General features: G+C 39.6%; 1 protein-coding gene and 1 long non-coding RNA gene across 4 annotated transcripts in view; one reads left to right on the forward strand and one right to left on the reverse strand.

The window, feature by feature from the left end:
- The window catches only part of Phyhipl (phytanoyl-CoA 2-hydroxylase interacting protein like), a 33,961-nt gene extending 14,576 nt beyond the window's left edge, over positions 1-19,385 (reverse strand). Inside the window, exon 1 of one of the 2 annotated variants that reach the window (XM_048451532.3) lies at positions 19,117-19,385. In XM_048451532.3, coding sequence (XP_048307489.1) covers positions 19,117-19,219 — 103 coding nt within the window. In that variant the 5' untranslated portion in view covers positions 19,220-19,385. Of the gene's footprint in view, positions 1-12,956; positions 13,093-19,116 lie in introns of those variants that run through there. The other variant, XM_048451533.3, reaches the window with a different exon arrangement.
- A 399-nt stretch (positions 19,386-19,784) lies between these two features.
- The window catches only part of LOC125411445 (uncharacterized), a 111,454-nt gene continuing 106,401 nt past the window's right edge, over positions 19,785-24,837 (forward strand). The window contains exon 1 of one of the 2 annotated variants that reach the window (XR_015735484.1): positions 19,785-19,977. This is a non-coding gene — a long non-coding RNA (uncharacterized LOC125411445). The remainder of the gene's footprint in view (positions 19,978-24,837) is intronic. The other variant, XR_015735485.1, reaches the window with a different exon arrangement.

Genomic DNA, 24,837 nt, shown 5'->3' on the forward strand with positions numbered 1-24,837 from the left:
ATTTTTTCTACCCAAACACGAATGCTACTTTAAAAAATATTTCACAAGCAGTTCCTAACAACAGCGTTTATTGACATGCAGGGTAAAAACATTGGTAGATTATGCTAAGAATATTTACATATGGCTTTCTCAGTAAGTTTAAAGTACCTTATATATTTGTACATCAATTCCTACAATGAAGCACAGATCCTTTTTTTTAGTCCCTGTAAAAAAAAAAAAAACCCAACAAAAACACCTCACATCTTACCACCCCATTTTACCTATACCCTGCCCTATTCCCTCAGCACTAGGCAGCCAGTACTCTGCCATGTGTCTTTACAGATGACCTATTCTGTACATTTCCTGTAAACAATGCACATGGTTCTTCATGTTCTCCTCTTTTCAAGCAATATATTGCTTTCTAGATTCATCTATGCTATGCTATTCATTAATTTATGTTTATTGCTGAACAGGGCTCTGTTGTATGGATAGACCACCTTTACTTTGTGCTGAGCAGCTGATTTGCATTTCAGCTGTTTCTACTTTGTACCTATCACAAATGCTGATGCTATGAATATTTGCGTATAAGGTTTGGTGTGTAGACACATTAAATTTTCTTGTGTATATTCTTAGGAATGGGAAGAGTTAGAAGATCAGATGATAGCTCTAATTTACTGAGAACTAGAAGACTATTTTTTCAAAGAAGCCACACCACTTTCCAGGAGTGGGTATGACTCTTACCAAAACTTTTTAGGACCTGTCATTTTTACTATGGTTATTCTTCGCACTTTTTGCCAAGTGGGTTTATAGCACTAATACCTTTGGAAGGGTGCAGCAACAAAGAACCATCTTAAGTCATAAAGAAGCCCTAACAGGAATGGAACTACTGGTACCTTGACTGTACACTTTACCTTCTAAGATTGTGAGCGATGCATTTCCATTATACAGATATCCAGCTTCAGGAACTATTTTGAGCAGCAGACATGAATTCTCACTTTCTTCTATTAACAAGCTCTTCTAGCCTATGGCAGGCCTCCCATGGGTATCAACAAAGCATGGCATATCAAGTTGTGGTAAACTAAGAACCTCCCTAGTATTAAGGCTGGGCAAGGCAACACAGTATGGGGAATAAGTTTCCAAGAGCCAGCCAAAACATTAGGGACAGCCCTGCTTCCATTATTAGGCATACATAGCGCAAGTAGACCAAGTCACATATATGTAGAGTGCCTAGGTAGGAATACATAGGCTCCCTGGTTGTTGGCTCAGACTCTGAGTTCCTGTGAGCCACGTTAGTTGTTTATGTGGGTTTTCTTAACCCCTACCCTGCCTCCTACAATCCTTCCTCCCTCTCTTCAGCAGGATTCCCTGAGCTTGGCTAATGTTTAGAAATCAATATGGCACTTTTTCAGAAAATTGGGACTCAGTCTACCTCAAGACCCAGTTATACCACTCTTAGGCATATACCAAAAGGATGTTCAATCATACTATAAGGACGTGTGCTCAACTATGTTCATAGCAGCTTTATTCGTTATAGCCAGAACATGGAAACAACCTAGTTGCCCCTCAACTGAAGAATGGATAAGAAAATGTGGTATATTTACACAATTCAGCTGTTAAAAAAACAGTGACATCATGAAATTGAAGACAAATTAATGGAACTAGGAAAAAAATCATCCTGAGTGGGGTAACCCAGATCCAAAAAGGGCAACATGCTTAAAAGTGAATATCAGCTGTAAAATCAAGGGTAACCATGCTACAATCCACAGACCCAGAAAGGCTAGATAACAAGGAGGGCCCTTAAGTTCACTCTTAAGTTCTTTAAGTATTTATACCTATTCTTGCTCCTTGGTCAGTACTTTAAGTATATCCTGTGCAGTCTGATTTACAGTGTTTTCACTGTATTTTCAGTAAAACTCTATAATTTTTTCTTCCTCTTATATCCATGCATGACTAACAGAAGCTGCTGTTTTCTCCCAAAAGTGAAAGTACAGCTTTCAATCTTAATTTCTAGTTCTATTTACTGCATGTGACCAGTGTTGTGTGTAATGTCCTGGCTGGCACTGTCTGTTTCTGAGACTGGTGGCCAAGGGGGTCATCCTCTACTAGCGAGGCATGAAGGTGTAAGGGTGGATGCAGGTACAGACAAGCAGGCTGGTGCAATTCTGAATTCTAAGTCACACTGGTGGTATGTTTTCCTTACTTTTATCCACTATATCTCTCTTGTACAAGTGTAAAAGTGGCATGCTCTATTAGCAACAGAGTATTTCTCTAGTAGTGGCCCTGAATCACCGGGTGTTACTGCTGTTAAATGTGAATGGTTGGGTTATTTGGTTTAGGAGGCGCTGTTCTATTAGTTATGAATCGCGACTTTTAACATTTAAAACCATCCTTTGTCCTCATGGCTGGATTTATCTGATTAACAGGAAAGCAATACCTACTTTCTTATTTCTTAGATTTCTGTGGATTTTTTCTGTCATTTATTTTTGGAATGCTAAATGACTATTTTTCATATCTCTGTACTGTTTTAGGGACAAAAGTAGCTGACTTTAAGTTGGTGAATTGGGTATAGTTAGTGTTCTGGTATTCAGTTTATTTGCTTATCTACAAACCTGTCTATTGTTTTCTATCTTCTCCTCTGCCTGTGTTTCTGCCCGTATACTCCTTTGTTTGCTTGCTTTAAATTTCTTTTAACATTTAGATATTATAGTTTTTACTCATGGTTACTACTGTGTTTGTTTTTAAATTGTCCTTTAGCTCCCTTTTCCCCTTACCTTGTATCATGAGGCATTTCCAATAAGAGTAGCAACTGTTGCTGTCAGACACTGTCTCTGTAACAGTGAGCTGCACTGACACTTTCCCTTTCCTGTTCTAGTTATATCATTTCTACCTTGCCAGAATATACCTTTTATATAGTTTTCTTCCTTTTATCTTCTTTCACATTAAAAAAAAAGTATGCAGCATCAAAGAGGACATGCCATTCTGTAAGGGACAAGCATGAATTCTAGGGCGTTATGAGGAAAGCAGCTGTGAAATAGGACAAGTTCAGGGCCAGGGGCTAAGTGCATCCTGGCAGCCCTCACATTCAAGGCAAAGGACAATATAAACTTTACAACTTCACTTTCAATTGGGTATCTGTTTTGCTACTTCTAATCAGCTATTGCAGATGGCATATTTCCAATATGCCAGTGCCTAAGCTGTTTTTCTATGCTGACAGCTGTATCACACTTGCAGAAGTGCCCAACTCTTAATTACAGAACGGTTAAGTGCATGCCTACTAGGAAGACAGACAGAGATGTGTGACCTTGGGCAAGTATCTTTTGATCCTCTAAGTTCTGTTTCTTCATAGGCCAGCCAGCATAGAATGAGGTAATAACCACATATGAGAAACATAACTTCTGGCTTGTATTAGACAGTCAGTGTTAGCTGGTTCAATTTACATTCATGTAAAAGAAAAGCATTAAAATTCTACTTCCCTCACTTGGTCTGATTAATATATAACTTTGCTAACACACGGAGGCTGTCAATACCCCTAGTAATCTTTAATGATTTATTTCTTTTAAATCACATTTTGTTGAAATTTGTTTTTCAACAAATATATTCAAGTACTTTTTAGTAAATCCATGTGTTAAAAGAGACTTATATTTCTTAGTTTTGATGTTATATTTATGTGTGAATAATCTCTAAATTTAATTTCACACTTCTCTTTTAAACAGACTTTCCCCCTTATTTTTTGCCAACAGACTCCTGTTGCAGAGCATCTACGAGTGCTGTCTTCAGGGTTTCATTTAAGCTCAGAGTGTGCTGTGATGCTTGCTACATACATACGCAAGTAGGACGTCTCGAGCTTCATTTGCATATGGCATGTCACACTGTTGTTCTTTTCTATATACCTAATATTTACGCTGTTCTTCATCAAGCAGTTCCCTTTGTATCTAGGCTTTCAGTGCCTGTAATTATCTGCATTTCTAATAATAGTTTCACATCCAAATAAGTAATATTTTTTGAGAAGCAAGTATACAGTAGTTATGATCCAAATAATATTTCATTCTAGTTTTCAATCTTAAAATCATAAATCATAAAAAACACAGGCCTGGGTCATAGCCACTATTCCTGTAGGGTTAGGGTTTGCAGTGGAGGACATGGGAAGACAGCCGTCACAGTCTTAGTGGGCAGTTGACACCTGCTTTTTATAAAAACCTTTCTCTCCTTTCTGGACAGCAGCCTATGAGGTCAAAGTAGAGGAGCATAGCTATCACTAAACTCAGAAGCCCAAGAACTAGAAGAGAGAAGAGGTTGAATGCAGTTACTATACTGTGCTCCTTAGTTTAAAATGTTAAGATTTTGTGTAAAGCCAAGAAAACCTATTTATCCAGCAGAGCTGACCCTCTACATACCACACGGGTTTTCCAGTCCACAGCAGAAACACAAATTTCTGGTTTCACTAGCATAGAAAGTGGTGCATGATTAACCCTTCACATTCCTACTCATGACTCATTTCTAATAGCTGTACCTGGTGTTAGATTCGCAGTCAAATTATATAAGAAGTTTTAAAGCAGATACGGATCAATGTCCCTAAAGTTGAACTGAAGAATAAAAACATGCAACACATGAAAGCATGTATGCACACACCCCTCCCCACACACATACCAAGTTGAAAAAAAAGAGGAAAGAAAAGGAGACCTCTTTGCCACCTAACCTTAAAGTTAGATAACTGAAAATACATGTACATAAGTACACAGGCAAGAAAAAATAAAATATACTGGCTTCTTCTTCCCTTTCTTTGTAAAATCAAAACCACAAGTGACAAAAGATCATAGTACTAAATGTGTTTCAAGATGAGTAATTTTTTCAATCTGTGTCATAACTGAAAAGTATTAAGAACAACCCAGTGTGTAAAGCTGGAAGGCCTCTGACAGACAGTAACAGGAAACAGGAACAGTTCTGAAGTTCAACAGATACTTGTAATAAAAGGGATAATTTGATATGATTAAAAAACAGCTGGTAATTTCAGCTAAGACTCTCCCACTATCTAGGTAAATTAAGGTCTAAGTAGATTCTCAGTTAACCAAAATAAATATTTAAATATAGCATCAGACCAGAGACTTTCAGTAATAGAAAAACTTATGAGCATTTACACTAGCAAGGGAATAGTCTAAATTCTTAACATACACTTTTTCAAAAAAAAATGTGTATATGTGTGTCTGTGTGAGTATCACACATGATCAGGTACCCACCAAGACCAGAAGAGAGTGTTGGGTTCCCTAGAGTTGAGTTATATGTAGATATTTTATTCTCCCATAATTTCAAATTCCCTTCATAGTTGATAGTGAAAAGGTGTCTCAGTTACAAAACATATACAGGAGATAATGTGCTTTTATAAATGGTAATACAGTATACTGTAGGCGGAGACTGTTCATTTGTTTCACGGCCACCCAAACCCAAAATAATCACACAGAAACTATATTAATTAAAACACTACTTGGCCTATTAGCTTAAAATTCTTATTAATTAACTCTGACATCTTAAATTAACCCATTTCTATTATTCTGTGCATTGCCACAGGCTGTGGCTTACCAGGTAAAGTCCTGTCTGTCTCCTTCGGCAGCTACATGGCATCTCTTTGACGCAGCCTACTTTCTCTCTATATCTCTGTTCAGATTTCCCACCTGGTTTTATTCTGCCCTGCCACAGGCCCAAAGCCAATTCTTTAATTAATCAATGGTAATAAAACATAGTCATACAGAGGGGAATCCCACATCAGTATACTATCACCTGCCAACTAAAGGTTATGGAAAGGCAAAAGTAGTTCTTCGAGAGAAAATCTGTTCATTACTTTTCTAGTCACTGTGACCAAATACCTCACAAGAAACAAGAGGAGGAGGATACGTGTTTATCTTTGGCTCGCTCTCTAAGGAGCTGTAGTCCATCACAGAGCAGCAGGAGCATGAGGTGTCAGTCACACGGTGCCCACTCACAGTCAGGAAGCAGAGGATGCTGAGTGCTGGTGCTCACCACGTTCTCTTCCCCCTCCTACTCAGTCCCAGTCCACACAGGGACGAGACACCCGCAGTTAGCACTAGGCTTCCCTCCTCAGTTAACCCTCATACACAGGTCCAGACATCTGTCTCCTAAGTGATTCTAAATGCAGGCAAGTTCACAGTTAAGATTAACTATCACAAGTCCACACCTTGCCAACACAATATACACACACGTCACTTTTAAACTGTCATGGTAAATATATAAAATTTAAGTTAGTCTCACTCCTAGACTAATTTTTTTATTCTTTTTTTTATATAAAACCCTTTTACCTGACAGAAGACTGTGACTTACACATTCAACAGGCTTGCATAATTGTTGGCTGCTTGTCAGTAGATTAGAGATGAGTGTAGAACCACAGTGTCTACTGTGGTTCATTCTTCTACAGTTGTTTATCACAGTCTAGTAACATGCACACGAGTATATATGTAAATTTGAAGCCCTTACTCTACATATTTTTCCAGATAACTTAGTTGCTTCCCTTTATATCCAAATTTCTCAGGACATTTTTTTTTTTTTATTCTTACTAACTCTTAAGCTCAGTCAAACTTAGCCTCTAAGACCGCAACCCTTGTCAAATGGCAGCCACAGCTCCTTCTCAGTTCTCTGACTTTCCTCTGATGGGGGCTCAGGACGTGCTACTTTGTGTACACTTGTACTGGAGCGAACATCTGATGTAATCCATGAAGAATTCTTCCTAAGGTTCTAAGACTCATTCCTGAACTATCCTCCCTATATCTAGAAGGAAAGAACATCATTATCTCTGAGGACCCAGAGAAGATCAGAACAAGCATACTTCAGTGCTCAACTTCTACCCCCTTGCCCAATCCCCTCTACAATGCTATATTTCTTCATCACACTAAGCATGAAATACACACAGTTTCCCCTATTTTCTTACGTCTTTCTAAAAGCCCTATATTGTACAAAGGAGCTACTCAATAAACTTGTATGCTTTTCTTTTGGTAACCTCTTTGGTTACATGGGTCCTGGTCTTAGATTGTTTTAGAATTAGGTAGGTGATGATTAGGTGAGATTGTTTTAGAATTAGGTAGGTGATAATCAGGTGAGATTGTTTTAGAATTAGGTGTGAGATCTTTTCCTCTGGCACCTACTCCTTCCATGCTTGATAACTTTGCCACACCAAACGTTTGTGTTTCCCAGGAGTCTGCTGAAGACTGTATCCTGATAAATGCTACACTTCAGAACCAACAATAGATCTTCAGCAATTATAGAAATGCAGTGTGGGGTGGTGGTGGTGTATACCTTTAATCCTAACACAGAGGCAGGTGGGATCGCTGTGAGTTCAAGGCCAGCCTGGTCTACAAGAGCTAGTTCCAGGACAGGCTCCAAAGCTACAGAGAAACCCTGTCTCGAAAAAAAAAAAAAAAAAAAAAGAAAGAAAGAAAGCAAGAAAGGAAGAAAGGAAGGAAGGAAGGAAAGAAGAAATGCAGTGTGACTGCCACTTGCTACATATCCTGTTGGGCTTCAAAGACACCTCAATTCTGCAATAATTTGAAATGTAGTTTTTAATTGTTCTCCTTCAGATTACTCCCAAACTCAGTACTTACTCTGTTCCGAGATGCACCATCCAAAAAAATTATACTTCAATAACAAATGCAGGTTAATAATCTTTTGTTGATTTCTAGAACCTCAATTCCTTCCTACATGAAGGCTGTGTTCTCTGTCTTCAATGCTTTACTTTCAGTGCTCTCTCTCTCTTTGAAAAAAAATCTATTTCCTCTCATGTCGCAATCGGTTTTATAACATAAAAAACTCATCTATCTATTCATTTATTAATAGGTATACAGGATCTCACTATGTAGCTTGGGCTGGCCTGAAACTTGGTAGTTAGCTCAGGATGATCATGACCTCAGGATCCTCTTACCTAAACTTCATGAGCCTTGAGATTACAAGTGTGTATAACTTGGCTAGATTCAAAACTATCTTTTAAGTAAGAGGTTTATTTTTCTTAATATTCTCAAAGATTATGTTGGACTATTAAAGGAAATGCAAAAAATTAGAAGCAGTTAAGAAGAATAGTAAGAAATAAGGCTGGAGTAGGAGCCAGGGGACAAGTCACATGGAGTTTCTTTATTTAATACTAGAGAATGAGTAACGAGTAACAGGCATAAGGAACCTGCTGGTATTGCATTTCATTGCTATTTTGCATTTCTGAGGAATTCCTCTGAAGCACTGAGAGAGAACACACTTTTAGGGAAAATAGCTGTTCCATGATTGATGTATTTCATAAATTTATGTTTCAGATTTCTGACCTTAAAGTAATCTACATTTTAAAGTATAATGAAGGTAAGTAAAGACATAAATTATCTATGTAAATAGCCTTGTGAATGTATACCAAGAAACATATTTAAGATCACCATTAAAATGTTACATGAAAATGAATCTTAAGTGGTCTTCACATGTCAAAAAATTAAGATGGGAAAGTATTAAACCATAGCCAAAGCTGTCTGAAAAAAAGTCTTTAGACTATGAAGGAGATTTCACAGGAAACATTTGCCAGTGATCCAGAGGAACCCTGAGAAGTGTCTGTGAGACTGTAAAGAGTGTGTGGAGGGGAAACACATAACTACAACACAGTACAAAGCATGTTTGACAGAAGTGGCTGCCCTGTACCTGATGAGTTATCATTATTTCAAGTTCAAATTTTATTGCTGTAAATTGCATCATTAGAGTTTTATGAGTAAAGCTTTTAGCAAAGCAAGTGGTTTAAATATTAATTTCCAAAATCAATGGTTTCTGGTCAAGTGAACTTCCTCCTTTTTTGTTACTCATCTAAAAAAAAACTTTGAAAGGTCTTTTAAAGTATGAAGTCCTAGAAAAAGGTAAGTTGCACTCAGAAGACAACACATAATAATAGGTCCAAATGCCCCACCAATGATGCACAAAATGTTATATAAAAAGATGTCTGTTAAATAAATGAAAAAATTTATTTTAAAATAACTTGTAAGTACAAAATCGAAGTGTAGAAAGACTATATTTTGTTGACACTGGCACTAATCAAATGTCCCATTGAATATTAAAATTGAGAGTTCAAGGTCAAAAGGATATCTTAGAAATATATGTTCAAATACAAACTTCAAAAACAGATTAGGCAAACATTTTAGTTTCTCTTTAGCCTCCACTGCCACTATTTTTTTGTGAATCTGAGGTTCAACATTTCATTTGTTTTATGAATGAATATTTTCCTCAAAGTAGACTATATGGTTAAGAGAGAAAAAAGTATCTAGTGTCTTCCATAGCAAACATGAAAACCTTACCATTTAAAAGTAAGGAAATTGTTTCCTTGCTAACAGCTCCACAGCAATATCTTTAGAAAACAACTATATCATAAGCTTGTAGATGACTAACCAGCCAACCAAGCAGGGACCAGCTCCTGATCCTATCACTTCCACAATGAGTTATCAACACTGACTAATAGACAGCAACACTATGAAAGGAGACAGAGGGCAACTAAGCAGCTTGAAAAAGACTACCAAATTTTCCTAAGTGTCCTCAAACTCTCTTCCTATGAGAATCAAATAAATTTTTCTAATAGCCTTTCTTCCAGATGTTTCTTTTTTATATCACAGGCATTTCAAGCCCAACGTGTCCAGAAATGACTTTGATGACTTATTGTCAAGCTTATCCTTTCAGATCCCTTCACTAAACCATTCCGATCTTATTCGCTTGTGTCAAGATATCCAACCCCCAATCTAGCACATTTAGCCATCATCAACCCATTTCATATATCACCCTTTCAGTATAATCACAAAGCTCTCAAATGTTTGCCTTGAATGTTGATTAATTATATCACTTGGCAGAGGCGGGGGGAGATTACTGACTCTTCTCTAAAGGTTTGGGTATAGTTTGTCTCCTAAGAAAAGTTCATGTGTTGGGAGTGTGGCCCCCATTGCAGCATTAGTAAGTGATGGTGGAACCAATTATATTGCTAGGGAAGTAAATTCACTTGCCACCAAGGCTGATGACCTGAGTTCAGTTTTTTGGATCCACATGACAGAAGGAGGGAACTAATTCTCAAAGTTGTCCTCAGACCTTTACATAAGCACCACTGCATATAGCCACAGTCACAAAAATAAATAAATACATCAATAAATAAACAAATTAAATGTAAAAGAGATGGTGGGATCTTTTAAGAGGTGGGACCTAGTGAGAGGTTGCTAGGTCACCGAGGTCACTTCCCCAGGGAATATTAAAGTAATTTTGGGCCCTAGTTAGTCCATGTAGGAGGGTTAATATAAAGACCTCCCTGGTCTCTCCCTAGTTTCCTGTCTTGTGTCTTGCTATGTTCTTTCTTTCTTCTTCCCTCTCCCCAATACTGGGTCTCTTATTAGGATGCCGTGTCCCATGAGGTGATAAAAACAGGGGAACACTTACCAGATCCAGCACCATGCTGTGTAAGGTTTCCATCACCAAAACTATGATGTAAATAAACCAATTTTCTTTACAAATCCCTGTGGTTATAGTACTTCCTCAGAGCAATGCAACATGGACTAATATCATTCCCCTACCTCAGAAACCATTTGATCATGCTCCTCAGAGCACTGCTTCTCGGGTGTAGATACTAGATTACTAAGAGTAACACATCTGGAAATGTGTTAGAAAAACAAATTTGTGGGCTCCACCCCAGATCTAATCAATCACAAACTCAGGGAGTGAGGTATGTTCTGACAGGTCATCCATTGCGTACATTTTGAAAACTAGACCCACTGACAAGAGATTTAAACTTTTTTTTTTGACAGAGATGATTAAAGGATCAGCAAACATCATTTAGCTTTCTTTGTCATTGAGTTATTTTGAGCTACTGGGTCACAAATAGCAGATATCAAATTGGGCTACAGTACCTGATTTTGAGTAGACATCAAAGAGAAAACTTTGTTTACTACACAACAATTAAGAAGATTGGGTTCTATCTGCTATAGCTTATAATCAAGTATAGGAAAATATAAGCTCAAGTGAAATTTCAAATAGACTTTGGGTATGTGCATGCAGCATTCTTTTCAGTCTAGGTTCGTGTATCTCTGTTTATTCCTTACTCTCAGCGAACAAATTCGACACACTAAGGGATTGGAATGAATTTTGTGTCCTGTACAATTATACTAGGAATGAAGTTAAGTCTGAAGTATAACTATCCTTTTAATTACCTATATGAAGTATGGGCAATTATAAAATTAAAATGCATTTCTAGATTAAAAAGAACAAGAACCATTAACCAAGTTTAACATGGATATCCTGAGACCAATTTAGTTAGAAATCTGTTCATTAGTAGAGCTATTTTTTCCGCTATTACTGACCACACTGACAGCTATCTGCTATAAGATTTCAGAAATTGCTACTAAAGCTAAAGAAAGTCAGTCTTTGGGTGGCAGGATTTAGAATGTAGCAATGAAAATTGACAAGCTTTCCTTACATTTTATATGAAAATATTTTTCAAAACAATCACATGGTCTCTGACAAGTTCCAGAAGTTGGCAGCAAAATAGCGGCTGAAGTCATTATGACTCAGAGAGTTAAATCATGTTCAAAGCGACCAGATCTCATGTACTTCAGGCTGGCCTTGCCTTCCTGACCCTCTAGCCTCTACTTCCCGAGCTCTACAGTGATAGACACGTCTCACCATGCCTGCCTCAACCATTCTCTTAACAGTTTGGTAGAATAAAGAATATGATATTATAAATCTTAGTTAATATTATTAGTATAAAAGTACACGAATTCAGGGTTTATACCACCTCTGACCTTTAAAAACGTATTCGTAAAATTGTAAGTGTACCTGAAAATGCCTGCACGTAGAAACATCGCCTCCTAAACTCAAGGACCTACACGGTCATTGATCTTGGAGTAACCCCACACAGAGCTAATTTTCTACACTGACTTCCTATGGATCTCTGTATGATGTATATGGTCTCAAAACTTTGATAATTTGCAAAAGCCATGTCAATCTACAATTTTCTTTCACAAACTTTTTACATCTTTATCCTGGCAAGAGGGGTTATATCTGAGCCACAGTCTTTTATAGTAGGTGTTAGTGTATACTTTAGTGAAGGGTCAAAAGATAACTATTTTAAAGGGTTTGTGGGCTATATGGTCTGTCACAGCCAGCTACCTCTGCTCTAGGAACACAGTAGCCACTGATAATATGTAATTAATATGAAAATAAATTTATAAACATAAATTACTACAGTTACATAAAATGGGCATGTGTGTTCCAGTATGTTTTTACATATATCAACAGGTGGCAGGCTTGGGGATCTGGCTCAAGGACCATGATAACTAACTCCTAGTTTAGCATCATAGACATAATCATAGGAACTGGTTTCATAATAAATGTACAAGATTATCTTGGTTCTTGTTGGCCTTAGTCACCAGCTTTTAAGATTTTAAAGACTGAGAAATTCATCAGCATTCTCCTCCCGGAGGATGAAGCAAGACTTCATTAAAATCAAAGTAAAGAGTAAAATTGTGTATGCCTCATATTTTTGTTTTTGTTTTTTTGAGACAAGGTTTCTCTGTAGCTTAGGAGCCCGTCCTGGAACTAGCTCTTGTAGAACAAGTTGGCCTTGAATTTACAGAGATCTGCCTGCCTCTGCCTCCTGAGTGCTGGGATTAAAGGTGTGCACCACCATGTATGCCTCATCTTTAAAGGCATATAATCAGTAAGGCACCTTCTGTTCTATTAGTAGGTAACAAACCCTGTGTGTTGTAGAAAACAAAGCACAGATGTATTCACAGAAGTTGCCACAACCACTATAGCCAAGAGTACACACATCAAATCTTCAGAGCAGCTTAGCAAATGGACCACAACCACAGTTCAAATGTTCATTAAAAGGACAAACTAGCTACAAATCCAGCTGAGAAGCCCTTTGCTCCACCATAGTCATGAAGTAACTTTGAACTACTAAAGTCCCGCCAGCCTTTTTAACATACCTGGACTGAAGATTTAGTTCATCTTTGGAATCCAATTTTGGCCTCCTCTGGACTGTGTTCACTTTTTCCCTCAAGGAGTAAAATACAACTAAACTACTGAGGGACCATTCTAAAATTGATGTCAAATCCACACCTCTTCCTTCCACATAAGTTCTGGTCTCCCTAATGACACAGTTAGTTTCCATGAGTAATTGTTCTCCCCATTCTAGAACTCCTTTTCAGAGAACACAATTGAAGAACCTGTGCCATATGTTTCCAAGTGGTTTCCTCAAGTTCCATTTAGATGCCTTAGCACAAATGCTCTTTTCTTCTTTATAGTAATAAACCTGGAAGGCCTCTGAAAAATTCTAACACTATCTGTATGTAGATGGGCAAAAGTACCTCTATTTCACTATCCCCTCGTATATCCCCCCTTTGCTGAAACAAGTTCAGCAAAGAACTTGTTTTTACAAAGTAACACCTTAAAACTTCTATCATTAGACTATAAGTTTTCTGTATTTCTGCTAGAAACTTCCCAATACCAGTTTTTTCTTCTTAAAGATATATGTATAAAACACATCCTTCTTAGCTAAGCAGTGATGCACACACTTTTAATCCCAGCACTCAGGATGCATAGGCAGGTGGATCTCTGTGAGTTCAAGGTCAGCCTAATCTACAAGAGCTAGTTCCAGGAGAGGATTCAAGATTAGGGAGAAACTATGTCTCAAAAACCCAAAACAAACAAATAAACAAAAACCAAAATCCACATTCTTCTCAGTAAGACAATTCAATTAGAAAGTCTGAATTATTCTGAGTAGTATGGATGAACAAAATGATGGCCCTAAAAGAATATGTATTCGATAGTAGATAGTACTATTCTAGTGATACAATGTCTATGAAGTAGAGAAGCTCTTCTTGAAAAGGATGTAGGACATACCTGAATGTACCCTGAGACCTAAAATCTTCAGTGTGAAAAACTGAAGTTATCGAGATGCCTCCAAATATTTGCTTTTCCTCATGTTTTCCTCTTTGTCAATAATTCTGATGTTCAACTTTCCAGACTTACAATTCTAGTTATTCCTGATCACGTTCTACTCTGTCTGGAATTCAGTCCTGAGGTCTCTTGTGCACCTCTCCACCCTACTAACACCCTGTGTTCTGACACCCGGGAGTAGAGCATGCTCAAGCTCTCTGTGCATTTGACCCCGATGTTCCTGCTTTGAGACATACTTCTGCTACAAATCTTTACAAATGCTGACTTTTCTCCTCAGCCGTGTATGTGCAAACATATTCTACTCAATGAGACAGTAGAGTAGTTATAGTCTTGAAGTAATAAAATATTTCAAATAGTTACAAAATGAGGTATATATTTTAGCACAGTAAGAAGATAATTCAAATAATTAATAATGAATTAAGAGAGTCTTAGAAAGAAATTGAACAGAAATAGAAAATAAGCCCAAGAAAGAGATGTATTCAAGGCAAAAGGTAAATTTTGAAACTCTGACTAAGGGCAGAGAAGTGAATATAGAAACTAAAGTATTATGCTTATTTCAGCAAGGCAACAAACTGCTGTTATTACTGAAGCTGATATAAAGATAAGAGTAAGTGGGAGCAGACTCACTTAAGTTAGAGGAAAAACAAGATGGGACAAAAGAGTGGGAAGTATTAGTGAAGATAAACCAAGTGACCTGATTGTCATCTACACAGTGTTCTGTTCGGAGTGACTCTCTGAGAGGCCTGCCTGGGCAACCAGTCAAGTGCAATTACTGCTGAGGCCACACAGTCATTCTGCCACTGGAGGGAGTCTGTTCACATAGCCTTTGATGAGACTTCCCTCTAAAACTTCTTGGTCTTCTACAGAAATTGAATGGAGCTCCCACCAAGAGTAGGAACTGGCTTAACATAGCTGATGGTTTTCTTGCTCTTTAGCTTTTATTTAGTCGTGTAGTTCTTTGCTCACTAATGAAAATTTACAGCACCCTCACCACGGTATCTGAGGCAAAATGAATACAAAGGACACAGAGCAGAGCAGCTGTTAGAAGAGGGAATGAAGAAAAATATTGTCAAGCAAGGGCAGGGGGGAGCTGAGGCAGACACTTGTTCAAAGTGTGTGTCCAGGCCACAAAGCACGGGGGAAGCAGCCACAGATGTGAACTAGAAGCTCAAAACAGCTTCTAGGACTATGAGTGACAAGTTGGGATGGTGCTGAGCAGAGGGTCAGAATACTGCCACTGTGATTCGCTTCAATTTACTCTTAAGATTCAGAATTTGTTCAGAATAATTTCCCATGAAATGCTTTTCTAAACCGCACACAACTGAATTACTAACAGGGATACAAATATTGGATACAAAAAAGAGGTTAAAAAATTAGTACGCTCAGTTCAAGAAGAGTATGAAGAAGATAACATTCCACTCCCAATAATTTTTCTCCATTTTGCAATAAGAATTGTGGTCTATACTATATAATACTTCAATCTACATTTCAAAAATCATATATGATTTTACTGTGCCTGTTTTTCATGAGGGTGCCTCAGGCTAAAACAGGTTAAGTAACTTGCCCAAGGTTACTGGACTGTCTAGAGCCAACATGCTAACCTGGCCATCTGATCTGCAATGGTATTACTGCTATTCCATACTGCAAGTCAGTGGGACTGAGCCATGATTACCTCACATTCATGTGATTAAGACATCAAAGGCACACATCACAAGTGTTCTTTTCAGGCATTTGCTTGCTTCAGAGATGTTACCACAGGGTATCTAATGTGGACTGTGCCATTATTCATTTGGGTTACATTAAGTTCCAATTTATGGTTTTTAAGTCACATATCCAAAGCATAAAAGAATGTTTCAGCTCCTTCTATAATTTAAGTAAATAAGATTTCTTAAAGGAATCCATATTTTGAACATATAAAAAAGAACTCCTTTCCCTTTCTCCACAGAACTATAAATACAAAGAAACTGTAATTTCCTTAAGTTGTGTTCACTTGCTAAGAAGCCTCATACACCAAATCTAGATAGTCACAAAATGACCTATTCAGAGAGATAATGACTGTTAAAGGCAGAAAGCTTGGGGGGAGGCATGTGTTAATATTATAAAAAAGGACAGTCTTTTCTTCTTCTCTATAACAACAATACAGGAGTACATATGTCTGTGATAAAAAGACGATGAGATTCGGAACTGATACAGAATTTTGTATAAGGGTCGGTGAGCTATTTTTTTTTTCTTGTCACAGGAGGGTAGGCACCTCATGCAGCTATAGAAAGAAACAAACTAAAAATGGATTCCCATATTTCTAATATTTTCAGATGAAACCTGGATGTTTTTCTTTCCATTAAAAAATCATTGTGAAGCAACATGGTGTATTCAATAATGAGCACACCAGAGCACTCTAGAGCTAGGAGAAGATGCACTTGCCTGCTTGGGGGATTAACAGAATCCCACAGAGCTACTGTGCTCATTCCAATAGTCTCCTAATAGAATCCTGCCTGAAATCCTCATTTTGAACTACAGTGATTAGCACACGGGCAGGAACCACATACTAGCAACAAAGCAGACATGCCTGGGAAAGACCACTCACAAGGTAATATGCATGTGTTTTATAGGAACCCTTTGGCTTTATTAAAAACCCAATACATGACTATTTGAACTCTGATATTCTTCCAAGTTCACTAACTTTTTTCGCAAAATAAATAAATAAAAGGAAATGATGTGAGAAGATGCTATCTATCAGCATAAACTACAATTTATAAGAAGACCAGCAACAGACAAAGCATAAAAGAGGAGAGCCAAAGAACTGAGAGACAGGCAGTTACACACCAGGAACCATAGCTTGTGCTTCACGCAACATGATACAATTCAAAACATCTGCAGGTAGAAGGGAACATACATTAGCAACCATACTAGAAATAGTCTATTTCATTTCCAAAGGGTTTCATTCCATTTTTTACCAAGTTAACAAGAGCAAAGCCAAACGATTAAAAAGTAAACCACAAACAAAGCAATATACCCCATGATTATAAAATAAAACTACAGCTCTATGGACCCACAGTAAAAATATACCTTCAGCTACAAGTGCTGCCATAGCCTTGCCTTTCTACTTCATATGTAGATGGAAGTGAAGCAGTGAGATCTGAGAGGGAGGGATGTGAGTGAAGGGCAGGGAGTTGGAGTATCTCAATAGGAAACTGTGCTAAGGAGGGTCTAGTTAACAGGTTTAGTACAGCACATTACACAACTCTTCTACAAAACGGTGTCATTCCCTATAACTAATTCTCATGAAGCCAACTAACTGATTAGAAATCGCCATATATTGGAACAGAGTCACAAAGGGGAGAGAGAGACAAGCATTTGACAATCTCTCTATGGGATTTCTCCATTTTTTTTAACACTTTTTCCATGGCATCATTCTTTTACTCCTTGATTTCAACTATTTTACAAAATGAAACCTGATTAGTCCAGTATAAATCCATCAGAGGACCACAAATAATAATTGTCATAGCTAGTGCTTGATCCCAGCATCCTCCTCAATTAAATATTACATAATTTGGTCACTTCACAGGATTCATAATGTCAACCGAGACAGCTAAAAATGGACCCAAAGAGCTACTATTCTGGAAGAACATACTATAGTAAAAGCAGCGTTAACTTGCACACCGTACAGAAGTGACTCTGAACTTCATTAAACAAATATTTCCCTAAAACCCATGATAAACACAGTGAATGCAATTTAAAACACCGAAATTACTGAAGTTGGAGGAAAAACACTGAGTTATCTAGTCCCAGTTACTATTTGAATGAGCACGTATAAATCACCGAACTAAATAAATATCAAAGCTACTTTCCTTTACAGTCTTGGTTTTCTCTAAAACCAATCTGAGAAAATAAAAATAGCTGCAGTTTAGGAAGGTAACATTACTAATGACATCTACCGATAAAGGAAATATAAGCAGCCTTTACCACAATATTTATTTACTCCCACTACATCTCTCTTAGAAGATAAGGTTTGTTGGGTTCAAAGCGCTTGAATTTTGGTTCCAAAATTATTAAAAATAAATTCATATTAACAATAGCAAATGTATTAGTAAACAGGACTTTAGCTCTCACACTACCTAAATATTTAAAATACCAATGCCTAAACCGGTTATTACCATTTAAATGCTTTTAAAAACAAGATCTTTGTTTCCTATACGGGTTACAATGTTAAATGTTATGATCTTACTGTATACCAATCAATATCTCTCATAACTTTTCTTTAAAACGCTTAATAGCCATTATTCACATACAGTTAAACAAAATTTCAATGATAGTCAAGTGTTTCCATGTCAACTGATTTTCAACTGTGTTATATGCAGAATTTTACAATTATCTGACCAATCAGCAATCAGATGACTTCTTTAAAAATGAAGTTTTATTCCAAATCACTGCAACAGCACTGAGCCTCCAACTAGTCCAGCATACGGTTATGGGCCCACACTGCACTTTTAACACTCGGACCTGTGATCAATCATTTTTTTTCCGGAGGCTGCCAACTTTAACAATAGAGTACCGGCACATCAACACACAATGTTACGTGCTACATACACACTGAATCCCAGCAGGTGTAGAGGACCCAGTCCTGTACAGATTTTTTTTTTTTTTTTTTTTTTTTTGACATTCTCAAAATCGCTCGCTGCCCAGAGCCAGGAACCTAGTGTCTGTCCTTGGTGCTGAAACGTAGCTTTTCCGCCCGCCGACTAAAACACTACCAGGCTCACCCCCAGGTAGACACTTGCCGGGGTAGGAGGTTTGCACGGGGGATGGAGAAGTTTCTGGTCAGGGAAACCTAGCTAGCCTTTGCGGTGGCGGCTGTGCCAGGAGATCCCGGACCTGCCTGCTGCAGAAATAGGCAGCACCGGGCCGCGGACCCGAGAGGTGCCTCTCCACAGCGGAGCCCTCTCCCGCGGATCCGAACAGCTCCCTCTTCCCAGTGGAGCCCTTTCCCACGGACCCGAGCCTCGGAGCCTTCTCCCGCGGACCCGAGAGGCGTCCTCATCCCCGGCAGCCTTCTCCCGCGGACCTGAGAGGCGCCCTCATCCCCGGCAGCCTTCTCCCGCGGACCCGAGAGGCGCCTTCTCCCACGGACCGGACCGGACCCCCTCCGCCCGCGTCCTTTTGTCTCCCGCCGATGTCACCGTGCCTCACCGTCGCGGTCGCACAGCTGGATGGCCTCCAGGCTGAGGTTCTTGATCTCCTCACAGGGGCTGCTGGGGCTGCTGAGGGCATGGTCCAGGCGCGGCACCTCCATCTTCGCGACCCCGCGTCGAAGCCAGGCGCCGGCGGCCGACGGGGCGAAGGGCGGGAAAGGCCTGAGACGGCTGAGGAGCGGGCAGAGCCTCCGGTCGGGAGTCGCGGCCCGAGGCGACAGCGACGGGAAGACGGCGGGCGGCGACAGCGACGGCGACGGCGGCGGCAGGAGCTTCTCCGAGTGCGCGGCTCGGAGACTGAACGCCGACCGGCGCGAGCGCGGGAGGAGCGCGCTCTCGGCTGGAGGGAGGGCCGCGCACGCGCACGCACACACGCGCCCCGGAGGGAAGCTGGTGGTGGACGCGCCTACCTGCCCGCACACGGGCCCCGCCCCCCTCCGCCTACCGCGCGCAGACCCCGCCCCCTGCCTGCCGCGCGCACGTGCCCCGAGCAGATCCCGCACCCAGCAAGCGGAGCACACGCGCGCGCGCTCTAACCTACCTCTCCCTGTGGCGAGCGTAACCCTGGGTCCTTGGCACGCGCACGCCTGCACGCGCACCAGGCGGCCTCCCTGCGAGCCCCGAGCCTCGCCTGACGCGCGCACGCGCGCCCTCGGCTTCCCAGAAGTCGCAGACCGCGCCGCCGCGCTCTGGAAGCGAAGGACGGCGGAGCGAGCGCGCCACGGCGAGCGCGGGCCGTGGGAAACTGCTCGGCGGGTCGCGCGCTCACTTGCCTGGTGATGGCGGCTTGGCTAGCTTTCACAATGCCAGGCAAGCCGGACTGCCCACCCATGCTGCGGCGAGGCGAGCGCGCGCGCAGGTTGGTTGTGGACCACAGATTGGGAAACTGAGGCGGGTCACTCAGGGTACCTTTTCCCGTCTAGCCCCGGGTCCGCGCGCCCGGTCGCCCTACCTCACCAGGCCCTGCTGTGAGAAATGAGCCGCCACCTGAAGACTGCACGGGGCAGGGAGCGCGCACTCAGGTCGGTGCTGCAGGACAGGTGAGGCAGCGGGAAGCCTCCGGCTAGCTGCTGAGGCGGCAGCTTCCGGGTGACAGTCACTTGTCAGCCCACCTTCTCTGTCACTCATCTAAGGAACAAGTCTTCAGTGCTCTCCCTGGGCCGGGCATTGTTCTGGCTGCAAATGCAGGCAGAAGCACATCACCTGCTCTTTGTCACAATAGAAAACGACGAAGAGGGACCTGTGGTCCTCCAGGGATGCTATACTTGCATGCCCCGTTGCTTTCAGTAGCACCTGAAATATTGCAGCACATCCATGACGGGGCAAAGGTTTTAAAAATAAAGTCGATATAGGTGACACCCTCTTGGCCTCTGTTCCCATTTGCTGATTCGGAATACTTTTTTGTTTTTCTGGATATCACAGGATCAAAAGAAGTCCTTTTCCTCTTTTTATTGTTTATTATTGGTAATTATATAAGTTCCCTGTTTCCTGATTTTTTTCCAATTTCAAACACTGATATTCACCGATAAATACAGTTTACACATAGATCTCTATATGCTACCTTTTCTAGTCACATACATTTAGCCATAAACAACTGAATCTAATTAACTCAAGTCTCATAAAATGGAAGGACCACCTTAGATAAAACAAGCCCACGAGGAAGTCTGGCACAGTTGCAAGCTGATAATAAAAATCTGTGTAAGGTAATTTGGTATCCGTAAGTGAAATGTCCTCATTATGACCTTAAGGATTAATGAAGATGGATCTCTGTTTTGAAGTTTACAAAAACATTCCAGTATTAAGATAGGGGAGTCCCTAAGGAAAGAGCAAATTACTAGCTGCCAAGAGAAATAGCAAGACAGTCGTTATTGGATGAATTTCTTATGTTCAGAAGCCTGGCTCGGTAGAACTGGATATTGACAGCCAAAGCGCAGTGGATTTGCCTTTCAGAGAATTCTCATATTTACAAGTCACAAAGGGAACTGTAAACTACAGAAATAGTTTACTTGCAATCAAAAATGTAACAAGCATTCATAAACTTTAATTCATACAATTATCACCTGGTATATTCAGGACACTATAGTAGGTGGCTGGAATATATATATATATATATATATATATATATATATATATATATATATATATATATCCCAATTGGGGACCACATTCAGTTGACTGTGAATAGGGCATCATGGGCAAAGAGAGTGTACTAGCTACTTTTCGCTACTATCCCCAAACTGTTGGCATAGCTTAAAAGAGAGATGATTTAGTTCGGTTCAGTTTCAGCATTGCCAGTCTATCATGGTGGGGAAGGTATGTTCCAGCAATGGCAGATGAGAAAGCATAGAGAGTGGCGGGAAGCAGTCAAGGATAAAACACCTCCAAGGTCCTGTCTCCAGTGACCTGCTTCTCCACCCTGGGCTCACTTTTCAAGTTCTTCACAGTCTCCAAAATAGCATCACCAACTAGACCGAAAAATTGAAGCAGATTCAGATCATAACAGGGAAGGCAGCAGTTTGCTTTCTGTGACTGCAAAAAGTGCCTCAATATTTAAAAAGTCACTGAGATCCAATAGAATGGCCATGAACCATCATATTAAGAACAAAGTACCTTTATCAAAAATCATGACATTTACTTTTTGGGCCAGACATGTACCAAAGTACCAAAGATATGGCTACTCTTCAGTCAGAAAGAGCCACCAGACAGAACTAAGAAATCGCGGGCATAAATTGTAGTCACCAACTTAAAGCAAACTACTAGGAACAGCTAGGAATAGAAAGGAATGCCATTATAGACATAAAAGTAGAAGTCAGCATCCTATTACAATAACCTTTCTCTCTGATATTCCCAGATATCATTTAAAATAGGGCATCTCACTTATCTGCTTGAGGTGTTCGCTGCCACAGTCAAAGCTCCTACCTTTTGGGCCCAAGCCCAAAGGGTAGAGTTTCTGTAAATATGCTCTCCCCATCAGTATCCTTGTTGGTTTATTTTCACAACTGTTACTTCCAGTTCTCTTATAAAGACAACTAAGTTACCTGTGTTATGATTCATAAGCTAGTGTACATCAAGAATTGAATCAAATTTGAGAAGCCCCTCAGTCATATCCTAACCAGTACCTTACCCAACACTGGAGCTTTTGACGGGAAGCTGTCTTCTTGTAGTGATGAAGTCCTCATGTGCTAATCTAAACGCTTCTTTATTTTGAACACAAACATGCCTCCAACAAGGGCCTTAATTTTTCCTCTTTTAGTATGTGTCGTGTGACGGAACTTTACCTGAGGAGATACAACACACACATCTGCTTACCCTAGGCAGGGAATCCTCAACGAACCAAAGTTCGGATACTACCGAAGTCATCTTGGTGAACCAATGAGTTTTATGAGGATTACTTACAAAGTCTGGGGGAGGGGTTACTTAGAGGAGCAGAAATGATTCAGGCAGCTGTATCACCAAGACCCCGCCATCCCCCAGCATAAGTGACAGACAGCTCACCAAAGCTGGGTAACCAGGAGCACACGGCACAGCCTGTAGGCAGCCCAGTAAATGAGATAGTATACTTTCCAAGTGACTGGTCCAAATCTCTTCCAGGCAGCTAGGCAGGTTTCTGATTCCTCCATGCAGCTGGTCTGGTCTTAGAGTTGTCTTTGCAGCTTTCCTTCTCTGAGAGTCTGATTTGTGGCTCAGGGGCCTTTGGTCTGAAGGGGACTCTCAGCTTTTGCTGTTTATTCTGGGGAGGAGGGAGGGCCTAGTGAATCTGGTAAGTTTCAGGGACTGAACTATTGAAGCTACTTTTAGTTGTTTACCTTCCAGCTTAAGGGCCTTTCTGTAGAATGGAAAGCAATCTTGGAGGAGGGTGTTATGCAGCCGTATTACAAGTAATAATTCTTCCTCTTGTGTGTTCAAACCCACAGCCGAACAGTCCCACTTCCTTTGAACCTTTCTTCATTTGAGCTTAACTGAAAGATGGAGGACCAATTTTTTTCAAACTTTGCTGGTATCACATCATTTTAGGTTTTTCTATCAACATAGACACTCACCTTTAGAAGTTAAAATTCTGATCAATCTGTATATAAGCACACTAAGTTTAAAATTTTAATAGGAATATAAAGGAACACATAATAGTCTGTAATGATCTATCTTTGCTCTATGTCAGACATCTTGTAGTGAGACACAAGATAAACCTTTCTGTCAGTTATAGTTAGCTGTTCATACAACCTGACCTTGTAAGTACAGAAGAACTTATACTTCTTCCCAAACATTTTTATTTCCCTTGTGGCATAGTTTTAGGCACATATTGTTAGAATTCTCCAAGTACCATACTCCATACAATATGCTGAATCATTAAATTCAATTGCAATACTTTGAATGTGCTTATTTTTATTACTTCAAATTGCCTAAGATTTTTTTTTAATCAAAGCCGAAGGAAAGAAGGCAACAGAACCTTTGAGTAGGCTAAATCTGTCTGTTATGATCTACACCAGGCACATCCTAATTCTCTATGCCTAGGTGAAAATCAAGAGGACCAAAGCCCTAGAAACAATCACAAAATACATAATAAATGAAAGCAGTGTTTTTCAAGTTTCTTCTCATAACATTGCTATAGCCTTTATTATGAACAGCAAGGCAAAAGAAAATTCATGATTGATAGGAAGTTGAAAGCAATAAAATATTGTAAATTAATTTACCTTGAATCAAATAGTATCTTGACTTATGAAGATCAAATGAGATGATGCATATTATAATATAGTATGAACCATGAATACAAAGTTAGAATATTGTTATTTTGGGAGACTTAGATTCTCATTTTTCAAAATGTAATAATTTTTGTAGAACAAAATTCTTGAACTAGCTCAGTAATCATTTTAAGACACCAAGAACATCTGCATTTGGATTAAATTTATGATTATCATGCCAAGGCTTTTAAGACAAGATGATGGTTCAACATATGCAAATTAGTTAATGCAATATATTAACATATTGAAAAATAAAAGTTGTATGATCATCAATAGAGATAAGAAAACATTCAGCAATATTCAGCATCCTTTCATGTTTAAAAGGCCTTCAAATTTTTAATTATACAAGGAATATACCTTGACAAAATAAAGGCCAGATGTCACAAATGTACTAATATCAAATCAGTGAAAAGCCTTTTAGCTCTGAATCAGAGCTAATGCTCATTAGTACCACTTCTTTTCAACAAAGTACTGAAAGTCTTTGTCAGAACAATTAGGTGGGGCAAAAAATCCACACAGGAAAGAAAAAAGCTAAGTTGTTTATTTACAGATGACTAAGTCTCATATATAAAAACCTCCAAAAATGCCACAAAAATCAGAATAAATTCAGCAAAGTTACAAGATAAAAAGTCAACGTGCAAGTTAGCTGTGTTTGTATATACTAATGAAGGATTATCCAAAATAGAAAACAGTAAGTAATTTCATTTTCAGTAGCATCTGAAAGAATAAAAATGGGTCTGGGAAGGTGACTCATCCATTAAGGACTCATACTACTCTTGCGGAGGATCAGAGTTCAGTCCTCAGTGTATGCACTGGCAGCTCAGAACCAACTCCAAGAATCCAGTACACTTTCCTGGCTCACACAGCTACCTGAACTTGTGCACAAACCCTCTCACACACATATGCACATAATAGAAAATAAGGTCATTAAAAAATAAAATGCTTAAAAGATAAACTTAACCAATGTTTTGAAAGATCTGTAA

Source organism: Myodes glareolus, chromosome 18 (assembly GCF_982192425.1).
Source record: "Myodes glareolus chromosome 18, mMyoGla1.1, whole genome shotgun sequence".
NCBI lineage: Eukaryota > Metazoa > Chordata > Mammalia > Rodentia > Cricetidae > Myodes > Myodes glareolus.